The sequence below is a fragment of the Lagopus muta genome, chromosome 1 (genome assembly GCF_023343835.1).
Source record: "Lagopus muta isolate bLagMut1 chromosome 1, bLagMut1 primary, whole genome shotgun sequence".
Taxonomy (NCBI): domain Eukaryota; kingdom Metazoa; phylum Chordata; class Aves; order Galliformes; family Phasianidae; genus Lagopus; species Lagopus muta.
In genome coordinates, this window is record NC_064433.1 from 19,804,460 (window position 1) to 19,831,100 (window position 26,641).

Genomic DNA, 26,641 nt, shown 5'->3' on the forward strand with positions numbered 1-26,641 from the left:
ATCACCTTGTAATTGCAAATTAACGGGGCATTCAACTACAACAAATCTTGGCTAATATGGACCAGAGCACAATTTGCAGCCATGCACGCTCCGGCTCTCAGCCGTTAGCAGTGCCAGCTGGTTCACTGCAGAGCTCTGGCATGAGGGCACCTCAGACCACCCCAGCACGCCTGCCGGTCCCTGGGATTGCTGGCCGCAGCTGGACCAAGGCCTCCTCTGTCTCATAAACTTCTTCCCATCTCTGTGCTCCTTCATCTATGAGAAATGTTGTATACCACAGTGCAGGCAGAAACAGCACAGGCACTCCTATGGCATTGCTTCATATTCGCAGAGACCTGCGTCTTAGCTTGGTCCTTGTAAAGGCATGTTCAGCTACCTCAGCTCTTGCTGATCCAGCAGAGGAAGGAGAGCCTGAAGCAATTATCAGTGAAAGTGCTGATACTGTTGACACAATCAGGGTGCAGCATCATGAACTGGAGAAGAAGCAGGCTTCCAGGGTTCATGCTATGCCCCCAAGCAGATGAATTGCCAAACCAGAGCAGATCAGGCAAGGTGTTTTCTGCAGGCTAAGACAGTGATCCTCAGCTCTGAACCAGAAGTTATCAGCAGATCTTTGCAGCTGAAGTAGTGGGAAGTTTGGGAACATGTCTGCAGTCTATTTAAGGGCTCACAGTGTTTGCTCAGAACGTGAGTAGTGTTGTGGCAGGAGGGACAGCTCAGAAAAAATGCCAGCACTTCAGATGTACAGCTGAAATCGAACACACTGCACTACAGATAAAGGGTTAAGCATATACTTGGTACATGCTCAAGTCAAACAGATGAGAATGAGAGAGGATAAAATGTGATTGGCTGTGTAAGGACTTATTACAGGTATGTGGCTTAAGGTTCAGGTTGCTGAGTTGTGTCACATGCTGCTTAATCAATGCTAGGCAGTGATGTAACTGCTTCCTGCCTCCTGGCAGCCGATCGGAGGATCCCATGATGGGGAAGCTTGTGGTGAAGCTGAGCCCTGTAGGAGGCCAGATCACGATGAGGCTCAGAAACAAGCAGCTGCAGTTAGTGGGGAAAAGGTGCACCTGGAAATGGCAGTGCTTGGGGCAGGGAGTCCCCAGGGTGCCAAGAAACCTGGCACAGTCCCTGAAAGCAGTGACCAACCTGCTGTTGTACTGCACAGTGCTCCATCTTTCTAGTGGTCTTCACCCACAGCTCTGGAAAAAAAAGGTGTTTGACATCTGTGAATAGATTAAAAAAGCCCAAAGCAAAGTTCTCTTCCCTGTATGACAGATGCTGGATAGCATTTTTTCAGAAGTGCAGGGATGCGTATCTTACACCTTTACCTGGCTATGATTATGTTAAAAGTCCAGGCCATCCTTCACACAACTGCCTGATCTGTGCCTGCACATCAGGTTGAACTGTCACCATGCCAAAAGGGAAGTGAGAGCCCCGTCTGCCCCAACACGTCAGCACTTCATTTCCATGTGCCACGTACTTTCAGACCTCAGCCCTGTCCCAAAGTAACGCTGGCCAGGACATGTCCATAGAGTCAGATATTTAAGAAAGGACCAGAAAATGCATCTCTAATCTGTTCCAGGCAAACCATACTTAGATGATAAACTTGTGCTCAGATGCAGTGTTTCGCTGTGACCTGTCAGAGTGCAGGGCAGAGACAGCTTCATAAAATGATCACCATCTGTAACCTCCTGACATGTCTTTCTCGAGCCAAGCTTTTGTGACTGATGAAACACGCGTATGCCTCCACACGCGAATATGAAGCATCCTCACGCACAGGCTGCGTTTAAACAGATCGCGCGGCGCGGCTTGTTCAGGTTTTGTGGGTGAAGCATTAACAGCCAGCAGCCGAGGAAAGGCCGCCGGGAAAGACAAAGCGCAGGGGCGCCCAGGGCAGCGCCGCAGGAAGGCGCGGGTTCTTCCGAGCGACGCAAATCGGAGCCGGACTTCTCCAGGGCTTCCAGCCACGCTCCGGCCGCGTCTCGCCGCGCTTCTTCCCGCAGTCCCACGCGGAAGGGCCGGCAGCAGCCGGCGGCCCGGGGCAGGAGACGGGATGGGAGCTGCCGGGGGAGCGCCGCCCGTCACCCCGCGTGCCTCCTCCCAGCAGCGGACCCCGCTCACGGGGTGCCGGACGGACCCGCGCAGCGGCGCAACGCGGGAACCGCGGCCGGAGCCCCACACGGCGACGAGCTCTGACCGGGCTGCCCGAAACCGCGGTCGCGCGGCGCTCACCCCGGCCGAGCCCGAGCGGAGCTGCTCCCTGGGAGCCGTAGTCCTCCGCCCGGTTCCGCCGCCGCCTCCCGCCGCGGGGCCGGAAGCGCTGGCGGACTGCAGCCCCCAGAGTGCCGCGCGCCGCCGGCCCGCCCCGCGCCGATGACTGATGCCGCACGTTGCCCGACCGACGCGCCCGGTGCCGGAGCTCCGCGCCGCCGCCTCCTTCTCCCGCAGCGCCTCGGCCGGCCGCGGTCCTGCCGCCTCCGGGCGGCTCGCACCGAGCTCGCGAGCGAGAGGGTGAGTGTCGGAGCCGCCGGGGCGGCCGCGGCGTCCGCTCGCGCCACGCCGGGGCCGTTTTGGGGCCGAGCCGGTGCGGGGCAGCGCCCGGAGGCGGAGGGGCGGTGGCGGAGCGGCTTTCCTCCAGGTGCGCGGGGGTAGAGGGGAGGCCGCACCGGACCCCTCCGGCAGCCTCCGCGCCAGGCCGCTGCCGCGCGGCCGCGAGTCCGGGGAGCGGAGCGGGGCGCCGGGCCGGGGGAGGCGGCCCCGGGGCGGCAGGGATGAGGCGGTGCCCTGATATGGCCGCTTCTCGGCTCCTCTCTCGGAGCTCGTGACTTCGTCGGGTCGTCAGCGCTGTGCGCGCGGCGGCTGTGAAATATGGGCTGCGCCCCTGCGGACTTACGGTGAACCTAGGCTGGAAAATAGGAGTGCTGAGCGCGGTCTGTGCCTGCCTGCCTGCCTGCCGGTGCGTGCTGGTGCGTGCTGGTGTGCAGGGAGGGAACGTGCTGGTTTGGGGCTGGCTCCCGGGAAGAGGGCAGTGGTTCTGTTGGGTAGCACCGCGTGGCCGTAGGAGAGGCAAGGGGTGCCTGCTGGCCTGGATAGCGGGTCTGCAATGCCCTCGCTTCCCCCGCTGCGTGGGTGCCCGGCGCTGCTCTCCAGCCCGTGCGCCCTCATGGAAACCGACAGAGAAGCAACAGGGAACGTGGTCAGGTTTCAGGGTTCGCACTGCTGTGTCGCAGGAAGGCGGTAAGCCTTACGCAGCTGGGGAAGAAAATTGGCTTAAGCTACGTGAGTTTGTCAGCTGAAACTGCTGGGTTAGGTCATGGCCTTTGCGCCCTGCTGTTTGAGGCATGCTGCAGACTTTCAGGTTTTGGTGACTTGAGTTGCTGGCTGTGAGTTTGTCAGCCAGCCTCAGCGGTGCCTGGCACCCTGTAGCTGTAGGCTCAGACATTACTCAGCGCGGTGGCAGGGGAGTCGGAGCTATTAGTGCAGTCTCTCTTCCATGTGGTAAATATAATGAAACATCGCTGCTGCCACTACCACAGCTGTGAATAGCGCACACTGGTATTGGCATCTTATTTCTGGAAGACTCACCTGGGTGTTGTTGTTTTTTCTTTCAGTAGCACTTTTGAGAAAGAAAAAAGAAGGTTCTTATTTGCTGCGTAGCAAAAGTGACGAAAGAGATCTCGGGCAGCCCTAGAAAATGGGGGAAGAAAAGAGAGAAGGGCAGAGATCAGAATGGAGCAGATGTACTGGAGTGGTGTGGGACTGCAGCTGTCTGATGTGCCATCGCAGCCCGTGCTTCACTGGCTGTAATGGGGAGTCCTGCAGCTCCCCCTGACCTGCCACAGTTGCTGCTCAGAGCACCCTTTGTCTCCCAGGGCGATCCAGAGTGGTTAGGCCCTGGAACGGGCTGCCCAGGGAGGTTGTGGATGCCCCATCCCTGGACGTGTTCAAGGCCAGGTTGGACGGGGTCCTGGGCAACCTGATCTAAATGTGTATGTTTGGTGGCCGTGCTAGGCAGGGGGGTTGGAACTACATGATCCTTGAGGTCCCTTCCAACCTGGGTGATTCTGTGATTCTGTGATCTCACTGGTGTGGTCTGGTAGTGGTGGCTGTTACTGGGCTGGTGGCTGCAGATAGGTTTCTGATACAAATCTGAGGTCAAACCTTCAGTTATTGAGTGTTTTCATGAAGGGCTGCTCCTATTTGAGGTGCTGTGAACAAGGTGGTACTGCACTTACATGCTAGGGCTTGTAAACTCGTAGGGTGTTAGGTTTTTTTCTTTTTATTCACAGTCTGCAAAATGACTTTGAGATGGATAACTTTCAGCGTTAGCCAGAATAGTTAACATTATATGAAAACGTTCAGTGACACTCTTCCCTTTCTCAATAATATTAATAATATATTTTATTTAGGTTACAGAGTGTGTTTTTTCTTTCCCCTCCTTCCTTTTTCTTTCTTCCCCCTCCAGTTGATGTGCTAGGCATTGTGATTGGATTCACTGGGGGATGCAGGGACTGAGCGTCTCTGCACATACAAACTGGGACGTGGTGATGACACCACATATCGTGCTGCAGGAAACAGCCCTGAAGCTCCAGGAGTTCTGTCTCCTACTTCAGCCCTGCAGGCTGTCTGCAGAACACCTTGTCTGTGTGGGTAGCATAGCACTGCACATCTGCCTCGAGAGGTGTGTGTCTGTGCAGGAGGGGAGTGAGAGGCAGCGAGAGCTGGGCTGCAGCAAATGCTGATAAAGGTTGAAACAAGAGACCATTTTCTCCCTGTGTGCTGTGCAGGGAGGCTGGGTTGTACCTCACTGGGATTTGTAGTCCTTGTGTTGCACAACCAGGAGCCATCCTTCAGCAGGATGGTGAAATAGCTCCTGGTGGAAGGCCTGCGTGTGAAGAAACAGGGTCAGGAATTGCTGAGGGGAGGGGTTTTGCTTCTTGAGGGTGGCAGATAGGAACAGAAATAGCAATAATCTTTGGAGGGAGTATCTGTTTTTCAATTACTGGCTGGCTTCAGGCTGCTTTACGCAGTCAGTGAGCAGCGCAGCAGCAGGATGGCTTCCCTAGTTGCTGTGTGTTCCTGGTGTTGGTGCGGGGCTCCTGCCTCTGGGGCTGCTGGGCTGGGATTAATAGGCATTCCTGGTGCTTTGTCTGGGTGTCCTGAAACCTGACGCTGGTTCTCCAGTTCCCTGCTGCATTGAGAGTTGTGTCTCCTGCCTTGTTGCTACCGTGTGAGCGAGTGTCACATAGCAGTGTTTTCAGCTTTTGTGATCGCCTCAGCGTTTTGGAAATGAGTCCATCACTTTGTTCTTGACTGCTGTTTGGAGACTGGGGTGGAAGGGTCAGGCAGAAGAGCACTGATAAGTAGTGTGTTTGGCAGCTGGGAAAATTTTGTTCTACAAAACCTCAATTTTACCATCATAAGGAGGGCATTTAAGTGTTCATAATAAAATTAATGAATGATAGCGTCTGCCAGTATTCTTAGGACCCAGTTCCTGAGTGCATCAGCACACAGCCACTGGCACGTGTCTACACGGGAGTAGACAAAAACACAGGCTTTGAGAAGGCTCGTGCAGCTGTTTTGCAGATGGCCGTAGCAGAACTTCACTTCCCACCTCCCTTGCTGGCTGTGTGTAGGTAATGAATGAAGTGGGTGAAAGCACTGCTTCTTGTGGGGCTTACCAGAGCTGTCCATGCAGAAGCTGTGCAGCTTCTCTGTTGCTCTTTGCTGAGAGTTTCCCAGGACCAAAAGTACTGTTTGGTTGATTGACTGTTTTGAATGGCCTGGAGGGAGGAGGTGTGCTGAATGGATATCTTATCTCAATCTGCTGATCATAGGAGAGTCTGTTAAGGTAGTTTTGGTTCCAAATCTTCCCTGAATCCAGATGATTCATATCTGAATAAAACGGAAAATTAACTTGGGTTAATGCGTAGGCTCTGGGATGGTATGAGTTCTGGGGCAGCTGACCAGACTTGGCCTACACTGCTTTGGTCTTTCTGCTCCATTTTTCTAAATCAGCAATCTCTTTATAGCCCCTTCAAGCTGTATGGATTTATCCTGTTGTCCATGCTCAGTCCACTCCACGTAAGCATTATGGACTACCTTGTCTCGTATCCACTCAGTTCAGTGAGTAGCCCTAGTCAGTGCAATAGCTATCATTTCTGAAAACACAAAGATGACAATGCCTTCTCTTTCAGGGATAAAGAATGATAGATTGTGTTCTCAGCACATCAGATAAAAGTTTGTCCAATGTATCAATGTCCCAGTCCAGTACCTCCTTTGAAATAAGTCACAGCTGCATTCCTTTATTTTAGTTCTAAAGTGTGCAGAAGCACAGTGGTTTTGCTGTGCAAGTGCCTGCATCTGGGTGGATGATTTTGCAGGAACTTCTCATTCATGCTCAAAGGGTAGAATCTGTATTCTGAAATTTATAAACTTCTGATTCATGAGAAACCAGACCCGCGATCTCCAACCATCTGTGATCACAGAACCAGTTGCTCAGTTGAGTTTCAAAGGCGTGGGTTGTGCCAAAGAAATATGTGCACTATGTCAAGCAGGTCACCTTGGTGGTTTTGAAATAAGTTCCAATTCCTGCATTTGTGGCTGTTGCATTATTTGGCTGTCAGATTCCTGCTGATGCATCTTTCTGAGTACGAGCGGTCTATCAATAGAGAAAAGAGACACCCTTTGGAGCCAGCGTTAGTTTGTTTGTAAACACTACTGTGATTCCTGCACATAAGCTTGGCAAGTGTCTCATCAATCTTAAATACTTCATCTGCCGCAACGGAAGCAGGCGCTACTGAAACAAGCCTGTATCTACTGATTGATTCAGCCTTTGTAGAGGGATGAACGTGAGATGTAGAAGGTGCTTTGTAGGCATTCCAGACAGTAACAAGTGCAGTGGTGTGTCAGTGGGAGAGAGCGTAGTTGTCTTGTTGGTGGGTTGTGGCATTCAAATGCGATACGCCCATGCAGTGCATGCTGTGAATCAAGCATGCTGGCTATAGAGCCAGGCTAGATCCCATTGCTAGAGGAACAGCAGCTTTAGGCTGTGAAAGGAGGGCAGCACACTTCAAGTGTTTAGATGTCAGTATGTTTGTGCTGCTGTGTCTGAGGAGCAGAAAAGCCTTCTGGTGAGGGATATTGTGTTGCAGGTCTGGTCAGGAGCCTGTGCCTGCGGTTGGAGTCCCATACAGGCCAGCTCTGCTTGGTTATAGCAGGTACGAGGTGTACTGATTCGCTGTCACTTGGCAGCTGGCTACGTAAGCGGGTTCAGCCCTTAGCCCAAGCCCTGCACTTCACACAGTGCCTCTGGGCAGGGCTGAGTTGTGCTGGTAGGGTGTTGTGAGGAGGTGCTGCCCAGAGCTGCAGAGGGAGGGCAGCTTTCTTTGGAAGCACGGGTAGAAACAACAGAAAATTCACATTGCGAATCTGAAAAGCTTGGAAAGCTCCAGGAGGCTCTGAACTTTATCTCCCACAGGTATGATCTATAGGTGTACTTAGATATTCATATGTCTTAGTTTGGGTATGTAAAACAAAGCAGCACATGTAATAATATCGTGTCATAGGTTGTAGGATTAACGTTCCCTACATTGAGAGGTGTGGATGCCCACCCTCCTCAATGCTACTGAATACTGGAAGCATTTAAAGCAGTGGTATAAACAGATTTGTTCAAGCGGAGGAAAAACCAAACACGAGTTGCCTTTCTCTTTCAATAAAGTGTGAAACAAATTGTAGAAGTTCTGTGGCTCTTAGTGTTCTTATTCTGACAATCTCCCTGCAGCACAGACAATACAGAACAACTACATAAGGCTGTGAAGTACTTTTTCCCTTTTGCAGTGTCAGCAAGTTGAGGAAAACAAATGCTGTTTCTGATTCTGTCTATCTCAGAAGGAACAAAATATTCAATAAAAGTCTTTTTAAAGAGTAGCTGACTAGCTTGTTGTATAGAGGTATGTGAGAGCTTTTAAAAAAGCTTTGTGATTGATTCACTTGAATCACTGCCTGAAGGAGGCAAATGTAGATGAGACATTCAGCAGGAGGACACCTTAAGGACCAACTTTCTGCCCTGTATTGTGTCTGAATTTTCTCACCAGGGTAAGAAATTGAAATAAAATGAGACAGGGCACTTGCTCTTTAATGGCAGCCTGTGTTCTAGAGCCTGTAAATGATCGTGAAAGCACCCCTGGTTCGTGAGTGTACCCTATGTCTCTTTGAAACTGAGGGCTAAGAGTTTAACGTGTCTAAATATGCAGCTAGAACCGAAGCGCTTCTGTCAGCTGAGGCTGCTCAGTGAGCAGTGGTTCATCAGTGGGTTTCCCAAAGCTCTGCTGGAGCTGTTTTACCCGGTGAGAGCTGGAGGGTTGATGTGAAATGGCGTGGCAGGGAGCACTTCCTCGCTGTGCCTTTGTCAGCACAGGAGGAGTAGTGGCACTGCTGGAGAATGTTGTACAGCTTTCCTGAGTTGGGGTGGGAAGGAGGAAGAAGTAATCCCCCAGGTGTAGGGGAGCAGCATCAACCCTGCTCCCTGGTGCTGCTGTCTGTGTGAATGGCCACCCTGCTTGTGCTGCCACAAGGAGAAGGCCTCAGTAGGAATCGGTGCCTGCCAAGGTGTTGATTTCAGGAGGTGTTCTCAAACATTACTGTAGTGGTGCCTAGACATCTTCAGACTTGAGTGAAGGGCTTTGTCTGCTCATAGGTGTATACATGAAGAATGGTTTTTTAAAGTACCTGGTGAATGGAGGCCCCTAGGGTTTAAAAAAAAAAAAAAAAAAAGATTGAATCAGGTATTCAGTTGTCAAGTAGAGCTCTCAGGAAAAACAGTGGAGGCAAAACCCAGACTTGCTGGTTGAAAAGCACCAGATCAGGCTCTGTCTTGTTTCTTCTGGCTCCAGGAGCTCCCGGCAGTGCTGCCAGCAGGAAGGCTGTGTCCCAGGGTGAGGGAGTCTCTGGTAGATAAGAGCAAGACAATTACTTGCTGTCTCGCGTCTAGAATCTCTCTCCATCTCCCATTTTGTCTGAAAGAAATGCACTATCTTAGTTCACATTTTCAGTGCATAACTTAAACTGTGGGGACCTCTTAATGGCCTGTGAAGTAGCTGGAAGAGAAGATTTCAGTCAGCTTTGCATGTTTCTGCCAAATCCCATGGTAACCAGAGGAACTTGAGGTAATGAGATGTAGCAGTGTGCGTATTACAGATCATGGTAAAGAACTGTCCAAACAGCTTATTTTGCCTATGGCTTTACATCTTGTGGTTCAATTTCCCTCTGTTCCCTGGCAGGTTTTGCCCACATCCTCTTCTACAGCCCTTCCACTCCCCTCCCCCTCATCTTCAGTGACCCTTTTTTCACAGAGGCAATGCTGTGCAGATATCCCTCCTAATGAGCAAAACTCCAACCTCCCTGCCAGGTTTGTTTAACATTCACCTACAGGTTAGCAAGTACAGAGCTTGATTTGACAGACTTACGGCTTTGTTACCCACATTGGCTGGGCTTTGATCTGAATCAGCACCTTTTGTCTTGCCATTGGACACAGTGGGAGGAAGTGCTTGCAGATTCACATGCTTCAGTTCCCTATCTGTATAACAGCAAAGAACATGTAGTCCTTTCTCAGAGGTTTCAAGATTAACATTTCAAATATTGTGGGATGCAGATATCTTTGAAGATGTACATAGATATGCAGAGGTGATGAATTTTCCACATGGATGAGTGAGGTCAGCCTGGATTCCAAGATCCCTGAGCAGTTGCTAGAACTTACATCTTTTCCCCTGTGTTGTGGAGGACACTGACCAGCTGTTCCCCTGGTATTGAAGTGTTTTGTGCCTGTTCTTGCTTGCACTAAGCAAGAGCTTGAATGCATTCAAGTTTTCGTGGCAGTTGTTCAGTTTGCTGTTGCCAGCCAGTTGCAAGGATTTTCTTAATAAGATTGAATAATCTGAATTCCTAAGTGTGTGGGGGAGATTCAGAAATGGGTCTTCATGGAAGCTGTACTTCTGGTGGAAGAGCAGACCTAAGCACTGAAGGACCATCTGGAAGACAGCAGCAGCAGGTTGTCTCATGCTCATGTTGTTGTGCCATGGGGTCTTTGCAGAGTCTGGAGTCCTGCTTTGCTGGAGCTGGGAGCTGTGCTGACCACCTTTGATTCCTCTGAAGATGGCATGTCTCAGGTTAAAAATGCAGAGTACTTATTTTCACAAGCAAACTTCAGAGAAGCGTTCTTTCCAGTATTGTACACATCACTCACCCTGTGGTGAGAAGGGGGTAAAGCTTTCTAAAATGTCACTTAGTGGATGGAAAATCACTGGGTGCTTCTGTCTAGAACTTTGCTCTTTAACTGAAACTTTCAGATTACTATTTTTAACAGCACTCCTGTCGATAAGAGACATGTTTTCAAACCCAGGCAGACCTTCAGCTGAGCCTAGAACTGCAGTTTGTGTTTAAGCTCTACTGCCAGAAAAACGCGCTTTATTCAATTTAAACTTCAGAGCTGAATTTCAAAGTGCAGCCTGAAGTGATGTAGCCGAACACGTTGTGTGGTGTGTTTGTTTTTTCTTTAAGAGAACAGTGTTGACTTCACATGCCTGCTCCATACAGTCCCTTCAGCTTTGCTGCCTCAGCTGTTTGTGCAGGTATTTGTTCACCTGAGCTTGAAAGGCCATGGGGAGGGGAAGTGGGGTATTTCCAGCCTGGCTTGGTCGTGCTGAGGGAGGACAGCGTGAGGACGGGCTGCTGTGCCACCAGGAGCCCTGGCTGGACTGTCGCTGGGCTGTGTGTCTGCCCAGGGCCGCTTGGCTGGGCTTGCACAGACATCTTGAAAACTGTGTAGCACAGAAGTGCTACTTGGCTTCACTTACCCTTCCAGCTTGCTCTGACACTTGGCTTTTTTGCACTTGACCCCTTAGAAAGGAAAAGGCAGGGTCGCAGTTTTACCTTCATGGAGCTTTCGCTCCGAAGAGTGGCAGAATCCAGGCTCTTGGTTGTGTGGAGTTTGTCTCACCTGCCCCACAGCTGTCCCCTCCTGTTTGCTGGGCCATGAGCACAGGCAGTGCCAAAGCGTGAATGGCTGGAGCCGCTCCATACCACGCAGAGGGAGAGGTGCCAGCTGCCCAAATTACACGTGCGTGCTGCTTGCTGCTCAGCCAAGCACTCTTTTTATAGAAATGTCTTTTAAGCAAAGCTAGAAAGCAGTACAACTCGCTTCAAAAACTTGCTGGAAACCAGGGCAGAGTGCTGATCAAACTCAGGAAAATCTTGCATTTGGCAGAGGGGAATCTTTTCTACCATTGCTGCATGCAAGCAGCCACCAGGCCCCAGCAGCTTTCCTCCCAGTGGGGCAGGAACCAAACGTGTCCCTTGGCAGCAGGGCTTGAAATGTGTTGGGCAGATAAGGGGTCACAATTGCTGTCTGCCTGACAGTGTCTGAGATGCATGTGTCGGGGGAAGAACAAGATGTCTTGAGCAGTGTCATTGCTCATTGCCTACTCAGGCAGAGGGATGAGGGAAGGGGGAAATCTGATAAAACCTAGCAAGGTGTCTCCAGTGTGTGCAGAGCTGCCCAACACAAGCAGTAAAACTTCTCTGTGGTGTAACAACACTGTTGGCATGTACAGAATGGGTCAGAGGGAGGTAACCCAAAATACCTTACTTTCTTTTTTTTCTTCTGCAAGTGCTTTGCTGTTTAGTGGGGATCATAGTGAGAATAAGCAGAATGAATCACAAGTTCAGCATCTTGTGCAATCCCCTTAGGGTGCTATCGGTCAAGTCGTAGAGCTTTGCTGGCTTCAGGGATAACTTCTGAACTTGGAGAATACGTGCAGGAGAATGAGTCTTAAAGCAGAAAAAGCAGAATGGAAACAAATAATGGAAACCAAAGATCTGTAAACCCACTTCCCAGCTTTTTCACATAAATGTGCCTTTTCTGATGTCCTGGCCCTGACATATTTGTGAACTTGTATGTGATAACGTGACACTGACCAGATAATGTGTCTGTTTCCCTAGTTGATTATTAAGACTGAGACAGCTTTTCTGTCCCTTGCTGTGATGAAATGCAGACAATTTCAAAAATTTACATTAAATTATCTTAAAATCATACCTCATTTGGATGACATAGAGCTACTAACCTAGTTGAGCAAGATTTTTGCTATTACTGAAACCTTTTTGACAGCCGCTGTATTTTAGACTGCTTATGAATGAACTGGATGAAAAGAGCAATTTTGCAGAATATAAGAAAAAAAAGTTCAGAGTTCCCATGAAATTTGTTCTTGTTCCACATATTCTCAGAATGTGTGGAAAACAAAGGCTATGTTCTGGCTTTAGAGCCAATTCAAAAATTGGATTAATGAGACAAGGCAGCTTTACCCTGCTGACGTTGTGGTGACTTTTTTTTCCTGCAGAGTTGAAAAGGTGACGTTTGAACATGTTAAGTTTGTTGTTCTTATTTCTACAGCTTCTGTCAAAGTGTTTGTAGAGCTGCTTCTGTTTCCAGCCCTTCTCTTGGTACAGGAGAATTCATAACAATGAATGTTATGGGTTTTGTAATCAATTTATGATTCTCATCCATTCCTTTTACTTTTTGCAGTTCTTGTGAGATTGGTGAAAATTAAGCCTACATTCCAGGGATGCAAGAGGAGCAACAGCCTGAGGTAGGAATTGGAGTTGAAGGTTTTCTTCTCAGTGTAATGGAAGGAAAGGCTGAGATTCTAAGTTAGCTCTATTCTTTCATAGGGAAAATCTGCAAAGTCGGGTACCAGGGCTACAAACATGACACCCCTTTAAAACCGGAGGAGTGAAGGGCTCATTGCTATTGCTTTGCCACATCTAGAGCAAATGCTCAGCTACAAAACACTATTTTTCAACATAGTCACCACCATTTGCTGCGCCTTTTAACCAGTGATGAACAAGAGCCTGCATGCCACGCTTATAAAAACCTGCACAGTGGAGGTGACCCACTGCTGAAATGCACCACCTGCCACCTGGCTGAGCTCACATCCACTGTTTGGTCTGTAGCTCAGCAAGCAGTGATGAATGTCAGTGAGTGCTGTTTTTTCCACATGGAGGAATTCATTGTCACACCTTTTCTTCACACACATTTGCAGGTCAGATGCCATTTGTCTGACTGCTGCTGTATGTGGCAACAAAGTTATTCTGCCAACGGAATATTGGCAGGAAGGTTCAACCTCTACTGCCATATCACCAAATCCACCTATGATGTCATGAGCCAACATCACAAAATAGGAGGCATAACTTTCGGAACAGCCTTCATATATGAATGATTTCCACTGTACATAGTTTATGTACCTTGCCAAATTAAGCTCTGATGTTTTTTTTGTTCTTAGTTCCATTCCTTTTATTCTTTTGTATATTTTTCCAGTGCAATAAGGGAAGTTTAGTTGAACTTTTTGCTAGGAAGTGTTGGTTCACGTGTTCTGTGTCTTGTTAACTTTTTAAAAAACAAAAAAAGGAGGGGGTGGGGGGAGGAGAGAGTGGAAAGCAGGCTCGTTACAATAATAAAGCCAGCAGAAGTGACAGAACTAATTCTCTGTTACACTGAAGTATCTCCCAAAATGTTTTTGTGACTAGATTGAGGTATGCAAACAGTAGTCAGGCCATATGTTGTGATCAAAAGCTGAGCTGATGTTTAATTAAATCTGAGAGTGTAATTCCAATTTGCAGCACCATTCCACTTTGCTGTTGTCCATGAACAGGCACTGCCTTGCAGTGAGAGGATGGTGTGTTGTTGCAAATGCTGTCAGCTTAGTACTGTAGACCCATTGTACTTCTTGGTCTTACTCCAGGAAATGCAGTAATAAATTTTGCCTTACCTTCAGTGGGGCCACAGTAATGCACATAAGATTTATTATCTAAAAATTGCTGTCTGAAACAATGGAGTGTGAGAAGAAATTACTCTTGTTGAAACTCTTAGCAATGGTATGTGCTTTGCACAGTCCTGTTTAAAGCTTGCCAGGTTAAGTAGGAAGTTTAATGATGTTGGTCACTAGCTAAAAAGCTGCCATCCTTCAGGAGAGTTTGGCCACCTGCTTGCTGACTTTGATATTGCCTTTTGTTTGGAAAGTACTTAAATGATTATGGATTCACATCCTTTCTAACTATTTGACTTAGTGTTGTTAAATAACTTCAAATTCTCCCAGTAATCATCCTGATTGAGCTTAGAATTAATATAGGTGCCTAAAAGTGGCTTATGGTTGAGTGTTCTGAGTCCTTAAGCCTTCATTTTTACCAGCTGTTTTTCCAGCTTGGATGGCACAGAGTAAATTGTTTGAATTTTATGAAAGGGTTTTTAAAACTGCATGCTAGTTACAAGTAAGAATGCTTTCTCAAGTGAAAGCTATGATATATACTTGGAGTGATAATATTTTATAGACAGTCTTTGGAAATCTTCTCCATGCCTTCTCATCCTTTAGCGGGCAAAAACATGGAAACACTTAATTTCACATCCTTCTGACTGATTTCTGCTGCATATGAAAGTCAGTATATGCCCAGATTTTGTAAGGCTGAGTCTGCCTGCTGTGCATTAACTTACCCTAACAGTATGAAATATCTGGGCAGACTCTTCACGAATGGACCTGTGTATACTTGAGAGCTATTAGTCTGTCAAGAATGACGAAATTAATGCTGACTACTTGTAGTTAAAAGAAATATGCTGTCCTAAAAGTGGAATAATCAGTGCACGTTTTGGTTTCCAACACAGAAATCTTTATATCACCATTAGGGTTACTGTAAATCTGTCTGGTTTCTTCCAAAGTCAGACATTCTTTAACTTTGTGTCAGGTGTAAGTTATCGTCTCTCGTCAGTTGTAAAGCCACGGATGTTTTGCACTGTTGACACTGCTTTAATTATCTAGTTGCTTGAATATTGCACGTAGGCTCAAATCAAGCAAACCCGCAAGAGCAAAGATGCATTAAAGCATTTCGTTATAATTTCCAGCTTCCTTTTGAATTTGTTTCATACAGGCTGCTGCAGATCCAATGTCTTCCTCTGACGTACCAGAAGATGGCCCAAAGGAAACCTCAAGTGTATCGCAGAGTATCTGTATGTTTCTGGTTTGGCTGGGGAGGGTGTGTCATGTTGGAAGCTGTTAACCCCAATGTCCGTGCCTTTTCCTTACCTAATAAGGCCAAAGGGCGCTGTGAATGAGATCATGTTGGCTTAATCTGTTTGTGATTAGTAGGAAGGCCCGACTGCATAAAGCACATTTGAAAAGAGCGATGGTGGCCATTTTGCTGCTTTCGTGCTTTCACAAGAGTGTAGATTGCTTTATTTAACACATGCTGTCTTAAGTTTGTTGCGTCAAAGATAGATAAGCACTCATTTGGCTCCTTCTTTTGACATCTAGTGTTACAATGTTGAATCAGTTGTAACAGAAGGAAAACCTTGCCCACTCCATAATGATTATTTTTGGAATAGGAATAAGAATAGGATAGGAAGGCCATGCCTGCAGGATATGAGAATAGGAATATTTCAGCCAAAACTGTCTTGTGAAGACTGGGAGAAGTATCAGCCTTTACCTTTCAGTGAGGAGGATCAGATGATGACAGTCATTCCTCTCTGAGGAGGAGAAGAACAAATGCTTCTTAGCATTTGCTTTCTGTTTATTGATACAGCATTGTGACACTAGTATATGCAATCCTCCCTTTTGAACTAATGGGGACGTTCAGGTTGTGCTTTCTGGCAAGTAATGGACTGAGATCCACCTTAGGGCAGATTGAGTGCAACCTGACTAATGCTGAAGTTGCTGAATGACCACAGCTTTGAGAAGAAACAATCATGGGAGCAAACTGAGCACTAAGTAAAGCTATGGGAAAAGCCTAAAGAAGAATTGAGACCTATAGAAGCAGATTAGTTTGTGAGAGTTTTTTCTCCAGATTTAGAACTTGGCTTCATTTCAAAAAACAAAACAAAAAACAAACAAACAAAAAAAAAACCCATTCCTGAGAATGTTTTTCTTGAGTATATCCTTAATTGATAACGTCTGTTACTTTGCTGTTATGAGAGCTTTTTTTTTTTTTCACATGAAACATCATTCTGTTCAGCTCTGAATGTGTGTTTGAGGTGGAGGCTTGAAAAATTAACAGAATGGAAATCCTTTAAGGATTACTGAATATGCAGAAACCACTTTCAGTTCAGGTAATCTGAGCCATAAACGGTTGGAGGCAAGGAGATCTTTTGGAGAAAGCACCGTGCGTGCTTTCCTGACTCTTACACTCTTCCCTAGGTACCCACTTTTGACTGCTCTCGTAGACCATATATATGATTAGGTAGATTTTGGTTGATCTAAACAGCTGCTTTGATGATGCTGAGCACTACAAATGCAGCAGTGCTCCTTCTTTTTACAGTTGTGTCTTCCTCTCTGCCTCCTTAGCATCAGCTTTGCCAGCAGATCAGACCATACTGATTACAGCATGCCATGTTCTTGAGTACTAACAATGTAGTAGTGGGCTTCTAAAATGCTAACTAAGAAGGATGTTGGAGGTGGATTTGGTTCTGTTTTGGTTTTTACGTGTGGTCCTTTGAGAGAAATATTTATAGAACAGATCTGGGGCAGCATGACTGAAACAGAGCCATGAAAAAATAGAGAATGTGTGGTAGGAGACTGTATTTTGTGTGTGTGTGTGTGTGTGTGTGACATCCCACTTATGAAGTGCATGCTGACCTTTTTCTTTTGGGATTCCTGGCTTTTGGACCACTTTAATTCTCTGCTGACTTGTGCAACAGCTTGCCATGGAGACAGAAATCTGTTTTCCTCCTTGATGGCTTGTTTGTTTGTTTGTTTGTTTTAAGATCCCCTACAGCTTAAAGAAAACTCTTGTGAAGTTACTGTATTTCCTGTTGGTATAAAATCTCTATCTCAGTTGATGAGGCTTTCTGGCATTCCACAAGCAACAGTGGTGGAACTGATAGATCTTTCAGTTCTCTATGGCAAGCTTGATACAGGGCTGAACTCATTTTATACCAGTGTGGTCCTAGTTTGTTGTTGAAACCGTGGGAGAATTGTACATTTCCTGACCCAAATGCCTATTAAGTTTTAATTTGCAATTGTATACAGATTTCTGGTGTGTTAGTCACACAGAAGGCTAAAATTTATATTGGCAGGTATCCTATGTGGTCCAACGTGTACCGGTTCCTTTACCAGCATACTTGTAGCACTATACGTATGTTTCTATCATTTATGCAGATAAGATTCCAAAAAGGAACATTTTTGCTCTAGAAATGAAGAAATGCTTTTTTTTTCTTTTTTTTTTTCTGATTTAGTATATACCTTTTCTAAGTATTCTTTGCTTCTCTGTCCGCCTCACCTGCCACACAGCTTCTCTTTCCCTTACTGAACTGCGTGGACAACCTGTCCCAGTGTCCACAGGGTAGGAAACCTGGACTGAGACCCATGCTTGGAGGCAGCCTCTCCAGTGGTGGCACTCTCAATGATGTAGCCTCAGAATTGAATGTAAGATTACAGTGGTAAATCAATGGCCTTTTAGCTCTACTCTGCTGTTCAGTGGCGACATTTTTGTTTTCTGTCTTTCTTACCTGCATTTCTTAATCATCTGTGCTTTTCTTTTGTCTTTACAATCGCAGCTGATGCAGACGCATTTAAAATTCTTCTGGAGATGAAGATGAAGAAGAGGCAGAAAAAACCTGCCTTACCAAGCACTGTGACTGAGCTCGACACCGAGGACGGTTCTAAAGTGTACGTGGTTGGAACAGCCCACTTCAGTGACAGCAGCAAAAAGGATGTAGTGAAGGTAGTTTTGAATTGGAAGCCTTTCAGCACCGTGTTGCTAGTGTTAACTTATTAAAAATGTCACAAGGCAGAATGAAGTCCGACTGTTCTTTGCTGCAGCCTCTAGATCCTGTTTTTCATATGAGCTGTTGGAGGACTTGACAGCAAGGTGGGATGAGCAAGGAGGCAGACATATCGTCTTAGTAATTTTTTTTTAATGAAATACATTGCTCTCCAATCTCAAATATTTGTTGTCCTCTAAAGAGCAAATGCACAGTCTTAGTCTCAGTGTTTTCATCCTGATAGATAAAAAACTTTATATGAGCCAGCAGTGTGCTCTTGCAGCTCGGAGGGCAAACGGTATCCTGGGGTCCATCAAAAGAGAAGTGGCCAGCAGGGACAGGGAGGTGATTGTCTCCCTCTACTCTGCTCTTGTGAGGCCCCATCTGGAGTACTGTGTCCAAGTGTGGAGCCCTCAGTACAAAAATGACAGGGAGCTGTTGGAGAGGGTCCAGAGGAGAGCCACAAAGATGATCAGGGGACTGGAGCAGCTCCCCTATGAAGACAGGCTGAAGGAGCTGGGCTTGTTCAGCCTGGAGAAAAGAAGGCTGCAGGATGACCTCATTGCAGCCTTTCAGTACCTAAAGGGAGCCTACAAACAGGAGGGGAATCGACTCTTTGAAAGGGTTGATAACTACAGGACGAGGGGAAATGGTTTTCAGTTGAGGGAGGGGAGATTTAGGTCGGACATCAGGGGGAAATTCTTTACCCAGAGAGTGGTGAGGTGCTGGAGCAGGCTGCCCAGAGAGGTTGTGGATGCCCCGTCCTTGGAGGTGTTCAAGGCCAGGTTGGATGGGGCCCTGGGCAGCCTGGTTTAGCATTAAACATGGAGTTTGGTGGCCCTGCGTGTGGCAGGGGGTTGGAGCTTCATGATCCTTGAGGTCCCTTCCAACCCTGGCCATTCTGTGATTCTGTGTTACTGTATGCTTACTGTGATGAGGATATGATGAGAGGATGCAAAGCCTTAGAACAGGAACTGCAGTTCTTGGCTTCTTTGTGTCTGGGATGTGTCATACTGAGCTGTAAAACCACGCTGCCCATAACTTGAGAATGTAGTCAAAAATACAAATGGGTCAGAAGCACTAGTGGAAGTGGGAGCTATTTCATACAGGACTTTATGCAAAGCCTGCAATTCAGAGTGGCTTTATTCTCTGGATCACAAGAGGGAAGGAATATTGTACCAGAATCAACTCTGGCTCTTAATAAAGTTTTTTGTTGTTGTTGTTTTTGTTTTTAAGTAAAATTTCAAGTGGTCACAGGCTGTGGGTAAAGGGACATTACTAGTGTGAAAAAAAAGAAGCACACATGATTTCTTTTGTTGTCTTTCATCATGATTTTCTTTTGTTGTCTTTCTTCCTGTCCCAAAACATCCAGTAGCTGGGGCATTTCACTGTCATTTTCTTCATTTTTCTCAATAAATAGCTCCTTTGGGAAGTCTTGCTTTCTCATTGTTATTTTATTTGAAAATGGTTGCTGGAATATGCTTTTAAGACCCTTTTCTCTTGGAAGTATCAACATTGGCTGTAATTCTGTTCAATCATTCCTAAACTGGTGTAAAAAATACATATCATTCTTCTCTTTCAGACAATACAAGAAGTGCAGCCAGATGTGGTTGTGGTGGAACTGTGCCAGTACAGAGTTTCTATGTTAAAGATGGATGAGAAGACTTTACTAAAAGAAGCCAAAGAAATAAATCTGGAAAAACTTCAGCAAGCTATAAAGCAGGTATGATTTCCACAGTGAGAGTTAAAGACTGGATGAATTAGTCCTGATACGAGTTACAACTAAAAAAGGTATTCCTGCTAGCTGGAAACTTAGCGGTGTTTACCTAGGTGAAGATGCCACGGTGGTGGTAAGTTGTACATAAGTTGGTATTTTGTTTTCAGCTGCAGTGCTGTGGGCTTCAGTTGCACTGCTGAATTGTACAGGCAGGTGTTGACCTCAGCAGGGCTCTTCCTGTGTTTAACAGTTGTTCCACTTCCAGGACACGAGTACTTAATTGTAGTGTTCCCCTAATCTATGTAGATACGGTTACTATCCCTACAATCTGCATCAGTATTACAGCTACTGCAGGAGTGCTTACTTTTGCTATTGTCTGTAGTAGTCTACTCAGTTGCATTCCTCCTTTTTGGTAGGGTGTTGCTTTTGGTTATTTCCATTCCACTTGTCTTCAGAGTAGCTGCTTATTGACAGAGTAGCTGTTTATTTTAACAGCCTTGATGAAGGCTGTTAAAAAAAACTGGGCAGATAAGAGTAGATTACTATTTGAATTACTGCTAGTCTGGCAGTTTGCCACTGTTTTGGATGTGTGGGTGCATAACAAGTGTTGTCCTTCAGTTTTCAGTTTTTCCTTATTAGCCTGTATTTAACTAATTTTAAGGTAGGCCCACTGAAACAGCATTAAGTCGATTCTGAAGTGGTCATGGGATGTAGAATAGTAATTTTTGGGAAAGTCAAAAGCTTTTGCAGCATCCATCTGGGTGAACGAACTCACAGACTTTGGTTGTGTGGTGTGCATACGCTGTAGTTACGTATTGGAATGATTTTATTGATGTAATTGGAGAAATCCCAGGATTGCATCCTTCACAGGAATATAAAGTGCATCCACGTAAGGTGTGTGAGTGGCTAGGGGCAAATCTATGGTGTCTTTGTGTTTCACTGTGTCTTTCACTGCAGTCTTTCTGACTCATACAGTTAGGCAATGCTGTACCTTTCCTGTTTTCTTTATTTATGTCCAATCAGAGGATGGAAAATTGCAAAACATCTGCATATTGCGTGAGTTATTGCATCCATCCATCTATTTTAGGCAAGGTGGATTGCTTGGATGCACGTAACCAAAATAATGCATCTTTACAACAGAGCAGTTGAGGGTCTTTTGACCTGGCAAACAAGCACAGAAGCTGCCTTTGTTTTACAAAAAGAAATTTTAAAAAGTTGTTTTATATCAAAGCTAAATGCAGCCATTTTTACTGTGTAAAGTTTTTCTCTTTTAAGAGGACATTGGAAAAGGACAATGAAAATAAAATGCCTTACATTGCAAAATAAGTAGCATACAGAGAAGAAAATCCTTTGATGTTGATTCGTGTTGGCAGCTTTTTTATCAGCAGTTCCTACCAGAACTGAAAGCGATCCTCTGTTCAGGCTGTATGGGGTCCAAAATCAGAGTAACAACACAAGGATCATTACTGTGACAGCTCAGCCTCTTTTCTCATGAGAAGTGATGCAAATGCTAGTATTTGGATGTTGTGCCTTTAAAGAATGTATTTCTCCATGTATGAGCTCAGCCACAAAAAAAATGTCCCCCTTGTTTGATTCTGCTGCACTGTGAGTTATATAGGGAGCACTAGGAAACAGTCCAACTGTCTTGTGTTAAGTTAGTGTCTTTGGCTTTGTAGTAGGGGAAAAGCAGTGAGTAAGTTGCTCTGCCTGCTTCAGTTGTCACCCCCCCATTTCACGGTGATGGAACTGGCAATCGGGCCAGAAAGTTACAGCACAAGTTAAAACTGCTTGTAACTTTCATCCTGGGGTATCGAATTAGAAAAATAATGCCATGTCTTTCTGTTGTGGCTCTAAAGCAGTGAAAATGGATTTCATGCTTAATCACTGAAGTTGGAAGCTGAGCTGAGTGTCCATGTGAAACTGTTGCACGTTTGCAATGGATCCGTGGTATTCACAGCTTGTCAAGCATCTGTTGGGGGTTTAGAAAACACTTCCTCCAGCTCCACTTTGAATTTCAAAATTCTTACAGTGGTTTACAGAGAACTGACTGTTTGCTTTCCATTAAGTGCAGACTGAATTTGGCTCCAATGTGTGTTACCTGAGCAGTTGGCTTAAACCAAACTGGTAAGACTGGTTTGGTCATCTCTTCTCCTCAGCTTCACATTTCTGCTGTCCCTTCTGTGTCCCTACTAGAGTTCACATGGCCATGAGGCTGCCTGAATAGGGCATGCTTTTCAGCTGTGTTATGTCCCTGTGTTGCTCTCTTGTTGTTGTCTCTAAGGAGGGAAACTTTGGGAGAGGAAGAAGTAGGCTGGTGGCAGCAAAAGCTGAAAGGGGCTTGTTTTAACCTACTCTTCTGGGATGAGTGTACCTGTGCAGAAACATACTGTAATGATTTTTATCATGCTTCTGGCCAATGAAAAAGCTGTTATTACGCTGTGCAAAACAGCCCTTCATGCTTAGTTAGCCTACACAATTTTCTGTTAAATAATAGACACTGTGAATTGGTAGGTGAAGAGCACCATATGCATATGGATCTGCACAGGCTGCTTGCTCTGGTGCCTTGAAGGCTAGCCTCCAGTGCACCTGCAGCAGTAGCAAAACGAGTTCCAATCTCTGCTGGCCTGGCTGTGGTTGTGCAGGGTTACATCCATGGCATTTAGTGTTGTTTTGTTTTGTTTTCTTGAAGAAACACAGGGCTAAAATACATGCTGCTTGTTTCTGCCTGCAGTTCTGTAGTTAGGCTGTTGGATCTGTAACCTCTGACACAGTCAGAGCAGCTGCAAGCCGCACTCCTTAGGCTGCATTCCCATACATAACATAAGCACGGCTGTGCTGTCTGAAGGAAGAGCTGTCTGCTCCAGAAGGCCATTGGCAGTTGCCAGTAGTAGATGCCTGGAGAAGAGCGTGGGGACCTGTAGTCAGACCTTGCCTCATTCATCTCTTCTGCCATCCTGTTTGGTGCCTCCAGCAAAATGCTAGCCATTTTATTACCTGTAGTCTTACCTTCATCACAGAAAGCTGGACAGAGCCAGCAGTGTGCGTGTGCAACCCAGAAGGCCAACAGTATCCTGGGTTGCATCAACAGAGGGGTGGCCTGCAGGGAGAGTGACTGTCTGCCATTACTGTGCTCTTGTGAGGCCCCATCTGGAGTACTGTATCAAGTCTGGGGCCCCCACTACATAAGGGATGTGGAAATGTTTAAGTGGGTCCAAAGAAGGGCCAGTAGGATGATCATAGGGCTGAAGCATATCTCCTGTGAAGAAAGATAGAGGGAGGTGGGCTTATTGAGATTGGAGAAGAGAAGACCCTGGGGAGAAACCTCACTGTGGCCTTCCAGTATTTGAAGGGAGCTTATGAGCAGGTCCTACACTTTACATGATCTGATAGTGATAGGTGCGGGGGGAGACTGCTTTAAATTAAAAGAGGGGAGATTTAGATAGGTGCTAGGAGGAAATTCTCTGCTCAGAGGGCGGTGAGTCACTGTCACAGCTGCCCAGAGCTGTGGTGCCCCATCCCTGGAGGCGTTCAAGGCCAGGCTGGATAGAGCCCTGGCAGCCTGAGCTGGTGGGTGGCAGCCTGCCCACAGCATGGGGATTTTTAGGGCATCTTTAAGGTCCTCTCCAACCTAAGCCATTCTGTGATCACTCATCCATTCTCAAGCCTCACTAGAAGAGATTAAACACACTACGTACTCATGTGTTTGATATTTCTGTGCACGCCTTCAAGTATTTTGTCTTCACAGCCCTCATCCACTAAAGACAACACAGTAGCATGTGTTTCTGTTCCATTCCTTTCCTGACAATCCTTCTCATTTTACTTGCATTCTGCCTACTGTGAAGCACTGGGCTTACAGAATTGCTACTTCACATTCCCTGTCCTATGTGCTGGTAGCTCCACATCCCTCTGTCTGAGCAGTTGAATTTCTTTGCAGATATGCTTCACTTTGTGTTTATAGCTGTGAAGTGGGTCCTTCAGGATTTAATACTCTGTTGTGGTCATCTTTCTCTTATCTGACATGGAATAATCTGGTATTGCTAACAAACTCTCTTAGTGTTTTGTTCCTATCATTGTTCCTGCTTTTTGCTCTTTATTCCCACGCCTTCTGACTGGCCAGTCGCTGCTGGTTGGTGCTACGCATTGCTGCTTGTCACCTTTTATATGACAGGCACTTCTGTGATGCTGAGCAGATGTGGCAAGCACTGAGTTCCATGCACATTAAGAGCGAAAATGAGTCAGACACTTCAGAGGTGCATCCCTTTGTTATCCAGCAGGGAAAATCTTCCCATTACTGTGTAAAAATGTAGCCTTCAAATATATCAATCCAGTTCTAAAGGGTGGATGAGCCCACAGATGACTTAAGTTTGCATTATCTTAGTTTTGTTTGTTTGTTTATCTTCCCTGAACTTCTGGAAACCCTTGTTTCTGTGGCTGTTGAACTCAGTCTCAGATGCTGACTCCTTTTCACTGCCTTTCCTTGTCTCTCCCCAGCAGCACGGTGTCCTGTCTTTCTGCTTGGCATATTCATAAGATGACAGCTGTATGTCAGTTGGTTGTTCCTGTAACATGCCTTGCTTGCTGGTTTGTAGCCTGATGAAGCAGATGCATAGCTACCTTTGGCAGTAGCTGCTCTCCTCTTCTGCCAATCCTTAGTGACTCTAATCTGCTTACCTGCAGAAACTGCCTGTGGCCTTGGGAGAGATTGCACAGGCATCAAAGCTGGCACTGGATGGGTTGCTTGAGTGTGTCCATGGGAGCAAGGAGGGGAGACCAGCATCTTCCCAGTAACTTTGAGCAGTCCTATCCACTCTGTCCCGTGTAACCTCACCTTCAGTCATGTGAAGCTGCTGATGTAGTGGGAAAGCTAACCTTTGGTGAGGGAGAGGGGAATGCCCCTTTTGGTAACAGTATGGGATGATACCAGATTGAAGGAGATGCATGGCTAGGTGACAGACTGTTCGTGGAGACAGGTAGCACTCAGTTACTGGGTCTTTGTCATAAGAACAAGTGGAGTAGGACAGCCAGAGCTGGATGAAAGAGCTCTGAATGGATTTGCAGTGATGTTTTCATCTCTGTTTGAGGAGCTGGGAAGGGAAATTTTGCTCAAAGGTATGTAGGGGATTGTTCTCTTCTTCAGTAAAGAAGTCTGCATTGTTGTGTCTATTTTAAAAGGTAATAAGATTCTTTGTGCAAGGAGGGGCCTTCAGTATGCTTGTAAGTGGGAGTGAGTCAGACCCAAGGTTTTCCTTCTAAGGTCCCATGTGCTGAAGTCATGCACATCAAATTCTTGCACAACCTTGAATTCTGTTTCTGCAGCTGTTAGCCTAACTGGTGCCCAGCACAGTGCTTCACTGGGATCATGGGAGCATTTATTTCGAGATCACTGGCTATTTCTTCTAAGTATCTCTATAACATGACTGTAAATCCAATTGAATGTACTTTTGTTCCCCCTTTTTTTTTTCTTTTTTTTCTTTTTTTCTTTTTTTTTTTTCTTTCTTTTTTTTTTTTTTTCAACCAAATCCAGAAACAAAAGTACAGTATGTATGGTAGAACAGCTCTTGCATCATCAGTCAGGTAAAATAGAGGCAGAAATAAATTTGGCTACTCCCCTGCCTTTTCCTGTCATCCTTTTTGTTGTTGTTGTTGTTGTTGTTGAATAGAGACTGCACACCACTGAAAAAGTCTCTTTACAAATGATAGAAGCTGAAACAGAAGAGCTGCATTCATCAGGGGATTAGCTCCAAAAAGTATCCTCAGTATCCCTTCTTCACTAAGATATTTAGTGTTTCTTCATGATTGTGAACAGTGCATTCTTCTGAGAAATCCACACAGTATGTTAGTATTTCTTTTTAACATTCTTCTCCTTTTCCACCAGAATGGAGTCATGTCTGGACTGATGCAAATGCTGCTTCTGAAAGTGTCTGCTCACATCACAGAACAGCTGGGGATGGCCCCAGGAGGGGAATTCAGAGAGGCTTTCAAAGAGGTGCGATCATGAAATAGTTTTTCTGAGGTCAAATTTCTGGCCTTTTGCTTCCAGTGTCAGTGAATAAAGGCATTAGTTAGAAAGGGGCACTCTGTGGCCATGTTTTTGTTGAAGCCTATGAAGTGGTAAAAGCCATCTTTGGCTTAAAAATACGAAGATTCATAGCCCTAAATTAGACAAAAGCAACTCCGAAAAGGCTTCAAGTAAGTGCTGATTTTGATGGTATTTGTTTCAGTTTATTCTGTTCTTGTTTGAATAACTGTTTTTGAATTTTGGATGTGGATCCTGGTCGTACTGTTGGTGGTGTCAGGATTTCAACCTACAGAAACAAATCTGTCAGGATGAATTAGAGTTGGTTAGCTCTGTATCCTTTTCTGAAGTGGCTGTTTGAGATCGTTAAACAGGCATGCTTAGATAATTTTGTTTTACTGTTTTGTACTAAAATGTGTCAGCCTTAGTTACAGCATAGTCTCTCCTGACATTGCCTTCTGGAATCCTGCATCAGTTTTTGTTTCATGAGCTCCTCCTGGAATGCATTTTACCATGACAGACCAATAGGTTTGTGATCCTGACAAAATCCTGGTTAAAATCAAAACAACCAAAATCATTTTCCCTTGGATTTTATTCAGACCTGTGAAGATACTGAGCCACATCTGTTCATCTTAAGCAGTTCTAAGCAGGAGCTTTCGATCTAGGTAAAATAAAATTAAAGGTGGCATTATGACTCAATGTTTTGTATTCCTGTAGGAAGTTGTGTACTCAAAATTTTGTTTACGTGGCCAAAATATTTCTTGCTGTCTAACTGTGACTTGCTGGGTTTTTTGGTTGCTGTTAAAATAACTTCAATCACGTAATAAACAAACATTATCACAGTACAGCACTATTAAGATACAGTATGTGTTGACTAGTAATTTGTATCTTCTTTTCCAGGCTAGCAAAGTACCTTTCTGTAAATTTCATCTTGGGGACAGACCCATCCCTGTTACATTTAAGAGGGCGATTGCTGCGCTTTCTTTCTGGCAAAAAGTCAAGCTTGCCTGGGGCCTTTGCTTCTTATCTGACCCAATCAGGTATGAATAAACATCCCATATGTTTAGCAATGAATTGTTCATCTCTTCTGTGTGGTAGGAGC

General features: G+C 45.8%; 1 protein-coding gene across 2 annotated transcripts in view; it reads left to right on the forward strand.

Moving 5' to 3' along the window:
- Positions 1-2,379: 2,379 nt before the first annotated feature.
- TRABD (TraB domain containing) overlaps positions 2,380-26,641 on the forward strand; it is a 34,352-nt gene continuing 10,090 nt past the window's right edge. Inside the window, exons 1-7 of one of the 2 annotated variants that reach the window (XM_048941613.1) lie at positions 2,380-2,520; positions 12,587-12,650; positions 14,980-15,058; positions 17,600-17,766; positions 19,389-19,529; positions 25,399-25,509; positions 26,440-26,579. In XM_048941613.1, the coding sequence (XP_048797570.1) occupies positions 12,627-12,650; positions 14,980-15,058; positions 17,600-17,766; positions 19,389-19,529; positions 25,399-25,509; positions 26,440-26,579 (662 nt within the window). In that variant the 5' untranslated portion in view covers positions 2,380-2,520; positions 12,587-12,626. Of the gene's footprint in view, positions 2,521-12,586; positions 12,651-14,979; positions 15,059-17,353; positions 17,469-17,599; positions 17,767-19,388; positions 19,530-25,398; positions 25,510-26,439; positions 26,580-26,641 lie in introns of those variants that run through there. The other variant, XM_048941683.1, reaches the window with a different exon arrangement.